The following is a 7,500-nucleotide window of genomic DNA, read 5'->3' as shown; positions in this document are numbered from 1 at the left end:
ACTGAGAACCCCAGAAAACATCAAACTGTTATGGATTTGGGATAGAGGGGCTGAGAAACATCTGGCTCGAAAAGCTGTAGATATGGAAGTGGCAGGACAACAACTTTTCAGGAAATTATTAAAAAAGAAGAGAGGGTAGATGAACGCCTAGTTAGACCTGATGAGAGGCCAGGAATTCAGAGTAGAGAGAACTAGTTTCACGTTTAAATCCGCAAAGGGAAGGACTAATGATAGGCTTTTATGGTGCCATAAGATGATTGTTTTGGTGACTGCAAAATCCACACTTAGCTCATAAAGACAAGTTCTTATAGACTTTCCATACCAATTGCAATAATAGCAAGAGTTGGTCAGTACCTGGTCAATATTGCCAGATAATCTAAAACATGATGAGAACAATGAGCTGATATAGAGAGGGTATGATAATGGTGATTTACATTGCAGTCGGTGCACACATTCTTGTGTATAACTCTTAAGAATGGCAGTACACTATGTTCCTGCAGTGGAACTTATTTCTTGTTTGTAGGAGTGTCTTTATTTGATGTGCCAAAAGTCATGGATACAATTCTGATTTTTACATAAATTTTTCTTTGCAGGTGTGTGGGTGGTGGTGCCATATAGGCAGCGTCCAGCAGCAGGACGGCGGGCAGGCAGCAGCAGGTGGCAGTAGGTGGAGCAACAGCAGTAGGGGGAGGTGGAGGGAGGTGGAGAAGGAGGGGAGACGGATGACGGTGTTGGCATTCAGAAGACATCCAACTTCAGGACTTCAGCGACACCACAACAGCTAGGACAACATGGGGTCAGAACAGCATTACTCATTACGTTGGAATGACTACACAGTCAAAATTGTTACAGCATTTCAGTCACTGAGGGACGAGGAGGATTTTGTTGATGTTACTGTGGCCTGTGATGGTCACTCCTACTCGGCCCACAAGATGGTGCTTTCTGCGTGCTCTCCATATTTCCGGGCTCTTCTTAGGGTATGACCTTCTAACTATAGGTTTTATATTTCAAATGACTGAAATTCTTGTTTTTCTTTATAAAAATTAGAATGTGCTTATGATTTTTATTAAGAAATAGGGAGCTACTATTCAAGATCTATGAAGAGAATTACTGTATATGGATTTTGCTGTATTCAAAAAAATATATTCTCGCTTTCATTACAGGCCAACCCGTGCCAGCACCCCATAGTTATCCTAAAAGATGTGGGTCATGTAGAACTAGAAAGACTACTTGAATTTATGTACAATGGTGAAGTTAGCATCGCTCAAGACCAGCTGGCAGCCTTCCTCAGAACTGCAGAAAACCTAAAGATCCGTGGACTCGCAGGTTCTTCAGATGACATGGATCAATTAGGAGTAAGGATCTTTTTTTATTTTTTTTTCCAATATAGTATGTCTCTAACTGTACATGGTTTTTCTCATAATTTAAAGAGAGCAATGCTCCTAGTTTTTGTCGTATTTCTCGTACCTTATGATGCTAGCCTAAAAGTATGTTACTTCCAATTTTTTCTCTTCCTCTCCATACTCTGTAATCTATCAAAGGCCTCCTAATTTGTGATCGGTTGAAAGTTGGTTACGCAGATGCTGAACCAATAATTCAAGCTTACTGTTCATATGAAGTACAAGGTACCCATTTTAATGGAGCCTGAATTTACTCAATTTAGATATCAGCCCTTAACCAACATTTAAAAAGTGTGGCAGCATTTCAGCAGATGTGCCTCTTGTAATGATACCACCTTTGTTTTGAAGTGATGCAACTCTGTTATCATAAATCAAGTTTTCATTTGTTGCTACTAATCTACTCCTGTTTTGTTTCTCAATTTGCCTGTTTCTTTTCCCTCTTCCCACTGTGTCTACTTGGGAGTTCTTTTGAAGTTTGTTGTAAAATGGTCATAAGAACCCTAAATATTTTTTTGTATTTGGATTTCAAGGCCAGTTTATTATCTGTTCCAGACTGATTGATAGGACTTCTCATTAGTTTGACCTAAAATATTTAGCCTTAGTTTTGTTGCCCTTGTCAAATTGCCATTGCAAGTGGCCATACATTTATTTTTCTCAAAAGTTAGTTCTCATGAGCTTCCTTCTTTCTTAGATGTAGAGGTTTGATATCTTGTATCAAACATAGTTCCTCACCTGATTAACTTAGCCTTGATGCTTACCTAGCCATAATGTTATTGCAATCAACTAGACTGGGCCTTTCATTCTATCCTTGCTGATAGAAGCTGGTGTACAGTAATATATATGCAAAAAGTCCAAATATACTCCCCTTTTATTATAGCCTTTCACCACTGACTGTTGTACAGCATATAATAAAAAGGATAAGATAATTAGTCCTACTGATGTTACCCTTAGTAATGTGGGGGGTATTTGTATTGTATGCCCCCTTCATAACCCAACCCATGTGCAATTTATTTTGAACTAAGGTAATGAAAAATTTGCATTAGAAATTCATGAAAGATTTTGTCAATCTGCAATATTTTTTTAATCTATCCTATTATTAGGTCCTTAAGAATTAATGTACTGTATTGGGTAAGAAGCAATTACTGTATTTGTGAGTAATATAGGTAGAAATGCCTGTGGGGCAGCTTTTTAAGAATAAACAGTTTCAAAAGTTGTCTAATGATGACTGCAACAAACCGCTGTTTATGCCCCATATCAGGTGCCTTAGCTGTACCTACAGCTGCAGCCTCTGCTATTGCATGTTCCAGTGCATCAGGATATTTTGTAGCTGTATACTTGCAGGTTGGCATTCCTGTAAGGATTTCAGTAACTTCTCATTAAGTGTCTCATCGCCTTGTTCTTGCCATCTAAAGTGACATGCTAGTTCAGGATTTTTAACTGCAAAGTAATGCCATCTGATGTGAAAGCACCAGATTATTGAGGTATGGTGTTAGAACACTGGTTTAGTATCAATTGGGTGTATAGTGTTGGAATTCCTATGTTTCTTTTCTTCTCACCATACTGATTCCAGTGTGGGTCTTAGTTTTTCTTCATACTGTACATGCATCCTTCCTTAATCTCGTGCCTCCAAATAATTACCTGGCTAGAGCTTGATTCACTTCTTTCATTAAAATCATGTACTGTATCCTGATAATTCTTTGGTACAGCTTGACACAGCCCCCTTATTTCCTTCATGTTCCATATTAATTACTTTGGTAGATCTTGACTGCCTCCTTGTAACTCCTTTGGTTGAGCTTGACACAGTCCATATAACAATCATTTCTCAATTCATTCCTTAACCAGAGCCTCTTGTAGATTTTCATTGATTAACCTCTTTATATTATATTAATTACTCCCTCTATAGAGATCCTGTCTCCCAATAATTATTTGGTAGAGCTAGACACAGTCTTTTCATTAACTTCATCTCTCATCCTCTACCCCTGTTTAATTGCTTCCACCTGAGAGATCAATAACCTGTCTTTTAATGTTTTTAGTTTATGCAAGAACTTCTTTTACCTTTGACTTTTCTAGTCATTGTGTGAGTACTGACATTATGCTAACAAAAAAAAAAAAACAAGAAATTAGTTGAAGTTCTTGGTTCTTATACAAAGTAGATGATTACTTGCTTGTGTAGTTTACCATAATATATTAGGTTTTTGGTAGGAATTGATTTGTAGCTTTAAATATATGACACCTATAAACTTTTAGTGGCGAGTTGGGACATGCTTCTGCCTAATGAATACAAGTATCATTCTTTGATCAAGTTTCAGTTTCTTGTCTAGTTATTCAGCTAAAGTCAAAATCTGTTATTTGGTCCTTGGATGAACTCTTCAAAATATTTTAAAACTGGTTTCATTCGTTGTTTTTTCCTCCAAATTTTGATTGAATGCCTACAATGTATTATAATCCTCTGAGGGCATAATGAAAAAGAACTCATGACTTCTGTCATTTGTGTTTCTGATATATTTGTGTTTCTTTATGGGAGTTTATTGGTCTTTCATCAGCAACAACAAGCTTTAAATGAGGTGGTGCTGCACTTTGAAAATGTTCTTGAAGGTCTGATAAAGGAAATTGTTGAAATATTTGGGTTTGCAAAGAAAATGGTTATTTGTTCTAACCGACAGTACTTACCTCGAACTACTTTCTTAGGAGAGTCTGGGATCTCTCAATCTGACCAAGAATTTTGCGTAGTTGCCCCCCTCTCCGCTGCCTCTCAAGGGCGTTCCAGGGCGTAAGGATACTCGCCCAGGTACGACCCAGGTCACACGCGTAGCCATGCTTGATATCCAGTAAGCCTCTGGTCGCGGTGTAGATAACATCTCGCCGCTCTCTCTCTCGCTTATCCCGGCCGTTCACCTTGTGTTACTTTGTGTTCTATTCCCTTGTCCCACGTGTTCCCGTGTGTTCCTTTCCCTTGTGTCTCACGTGTTCCCGTTGTGTTCGTCACCTTTCCCTTGTGTCTCATGTGTTCCCGTTGTGTTCGTCACCTTTCCCTTGTGTCTCATGTGTTCCCGTTGTGTTCCTCACCTTTCCCTTGTGTCCTTGTGTCGTTTGTGTTCGCTTTTGCCATGGAACCTCGGCGTCGCTATCCTTGGCCTCAAGCTGGTAAGTCTTGCGGGCCATGGCTCTCGCCGCCCAGGGTCGACCCGCACACCCTGTGGTCCTCGTGTCAGGGGAAGAGGTGTTCCCCGGAGTCCAAATGCCCGGAGTGTGAATCATGACCGGAGCTCCAATGGGCTCTTTTCGCCAAGAAAAAGAAAAAGGCTTCTAAGAGGTCGCCTAAGAAGTCGGGTCTTTCATCGCTGGTGACGTCGCCGTCGGTCCTGTCGGAGAGAGGTTCTCCTTCGCCTTCCCCTACCCAGGGTAGGGGACTAGGTAAGTCCGTTTCGGGGAAGCGGCTCATTGCCGTTCCCTATGAGTCTAATGTGGGGGATTCTGTGTTGAAGAGGTCTATGCAGACAAGTGAGGGGTCTGCTAAAGTGGTGGAAGTGTGTGCTTTAGACGAAGTCCTGGTGCCCGCAGGACCCGTCTTAAGTGTGGATCCAGGGTGGGGGGCCCCGTTTCAGTGCCCATCCCCACGCCCGTGAAGTGCTTTTCAGGTGCCGCATCTTCCGGGGGTGGCCAGGACATTGGTAAGCGACCCAAGGGCGATTCGGACCCTGACTCCATCGTTTGGAGGGCCCCAAGGATGCCCTTCAGGTCCCCCTTGAGGTTGGAGGAGGACATCGAAAGTTGGTTCGATGGTCGTCCCATCACCCGTTCACCCACGGCACCATCGGCCACGCTCCCGCCGGACTTCATGGAGCTGGTAACCCCAAGTTCCAGATCCAGGACCCCCAGGAGGCTCGTGGTAGAGTCGGAAGTTTCAGACTCCTCGTACTCCAATGACGACTTCTCCTACGACTCCTATTCGTTGGATGGTTACAGCGATCGAGACTCTAGGAGGAGGAGGAGGAGGAGGAGACGGAGACGGAGACGATTTAGGGGGAGGAGATCGAGCCCACGCGACAGTCAGCCCAGGAAGAGGGCGAGGTCCTCGAGGAGAGACTACCGAAGGTGGTCATCGCTGAGGAATAGGTATGTCACGGTGGTACGACATCTTAGGGAATCCAGCAGGTCGGTTGCCGCTCCAGTGCCTGCCTTGGTGGCTGCTGGAGCCGCTCCCGTTGCCTTATACAGTGTCTCTTAGGCTCTGTCCGCTCGTAGGGGCCAGCTGTTGGCACACTCGTTGCTGCCCCGGCCTAGAAAGTCGGCGGCTCCACCTGTGTGCGGAGGAATCCCACGGGTTCAGCATAGTAACGTTACTCAAGACTCTTTGGCCATAGCTGTTCCGGCCAAGTTTCGGGATTCGCTGCTGCCATGACCATCATCCAGCGCCATCCGGGTGAGCCCGGGAGGGGGTAGACCCATGACGGCTACCTTCGCCCCGAAGGCTCTACCCGTGATGGAGGCGCCCGCTCCATCATCCTACCAGGAGGAACGGGATGCCTCCATGCCCACGGATCCCTCCGTGTTCGAGGTACCTGCTGACGCGCAGGTACGGTTAGTGGACGTTTTAATTGACTTGGGTGAGTGTTCGGTGGGGGAGGTCTTGTCCTACCGTAAGGTGCTTGCTTTCATCCGACGGCACCGTAGGTTGGACGAACCTCAACCAACGGCTGCGCGAACTTGGCTCTCGGGTCTGGGCAGGATGGTGGAGGATCCTGTGCAGAAGAAGCCTTCCTTGACCCTGCCTTTAGCCCTCGATGTTGCCATAGGAATGGAACACGTGGACCTGTACGTCTCAGCCCCGGAGAATTCCTTGAGATCACAGGGCAGGCAAACTTCTACCGGGTCTGAAGACCCAGAGGAAGTTCTACGTGCCGGACAGTCACCATTCAGGGCTCCGCACGGTACAAGAAGTGGTCGTTACACTGAACCAAGGCAACTCGGACGAACGTAGCCTTAGCGCGCAGGTGGTCTTCTCTCCAGCGGAGGCCGCCATGATGGAGGTCATCGCTCAGGACGTCGTAAACGTCACCTCTAGGCTGGATTGGTGGGCCTTTACACTGGCGGACTTTCAGATCTCATATGACCTTGTAGTGCCAGACAATCAGGCCCTTCTGAAAGAATTGATCTGCTCGGGGGGTAAAGCCATGAAATTTCTGATACACCAGTCCCTTACCCAGACAGCCAACTGGGTTCTGAGGAGAAGGGATACTATCCTAAACAGACTTTCCCGCAGGTTCCCCGAGTGAAAGGCAAAGTTCCTTATAAACTCTCCCGTTTGGGCCAAGACGGTGTTCCCTCTTCAGACGGTAGCAGAGACGATGGAGAGAGTCAGCAGATTGAAGGTGCCAGCCGAGCCCAGGCAGCAGTTGCCAAGGCGGCCCGTTGCGAGGAGACCTCCGGCGGACGGGGCGTACCCGCCTCTTCCCCCAGCTAGGCAAGGAGCATCCACCTCTTTATGGCACCAGCCTCCGCGGCCCTCCAGGGGGAGTGGTGCTCAACCCCAAACCTCTTATAGACCTAAGTTCTCCGGGTCAAGGAGAAGCCGGTCAAACTGCCTTCCTAGAAGGAAATAGGGAGAGAGGCCCCCTACACCTTCCCACACCCCTGGTGGGGGGATGCCTCAAACAGTTTTGGCAAGCATGGCGGGACAACGGGGCGGACCCATGGATGGTTACTGTTCTCAGGGAGGGATACAGGATTCCCTTCCTGTCAGAGCCGCCCCCGCTGATCACTGATCACCGAGGGGTATGGTTAGCTCCCAACGACTCGGAGAAGAAGACAGCTCTACAGGCAGAGGTGGAAGTTATGCTGGAGAAAAGAGCCCTGCAACCCGTGCACGAGCCGTCGCCGGGATTCTACAGCAGACTCTTCCTGGTGGAGAAAGCGACAGGAGGTTGGAGACCAGTAATCGACCTCTCTGCATTGAACAAATTCATCAAGAAGACACCCTTCAAGATGGACACGCCGAAGTCGGTTCTGGCAGCCTTGAGAGAAGGGGATTTCATGATGTCCCTGGATCTCAAGGATGCCTACTTCCAGGTTCCCGTTCACTCCTCCAGCAGGAAGTTTC

General features: G+C 46.3%; 1 protein-coding gene across 7 annotated transcripts in view; it reads left to right on the top strand.

Annotated features, from left to right (window-relative positions):
• LOC137643962 (protein abrupt-like) overlaps positions 1-7,500 on the top strand; it is an 88,855-nt gene that overhangs the window by 38,317 nt on the left and 43,038 nt on the right. For all 7 annotated transcript variants that reach the window (XM_068376781.1, XM_068376779.1, XM_068376775.1 and 4 more), the window contains exons 2-3: positions 594-977; positions 1,164-1,355. In XM_068376781.1, the coding sequence (XP_068232882.1) occupies positions 792-977; positions 1,164-1,355 (378 nt within the window). In that variant the 5' untranslated portion in view covers positions 594-791. The remainder of the gene's footprint in view (positions 1-593; positions 978-1,163; positions 1,356-7,500) is intronic.

The sequence above is a fragment of the Palaemon carinicauda genome, chromosome 7 (assembly GCF_036898095.1).
Source record: "Palaemon carinicauda isolate YSFRI2023 chromosome 7, ASM3689809v2, whole genome shotgun sequence".
In the NCBI taxonomy this organism is placed as follows: domain Eukaryota; kingdom Metazoa; phylum Arthropoda; class Malacostraca; order Decapoda; family Palaemonidae; genus Palaemon; species Palaemon carinicauda.
This window is presented reverse-complemented; position numbering and strand designations above follow the sequence as displayed.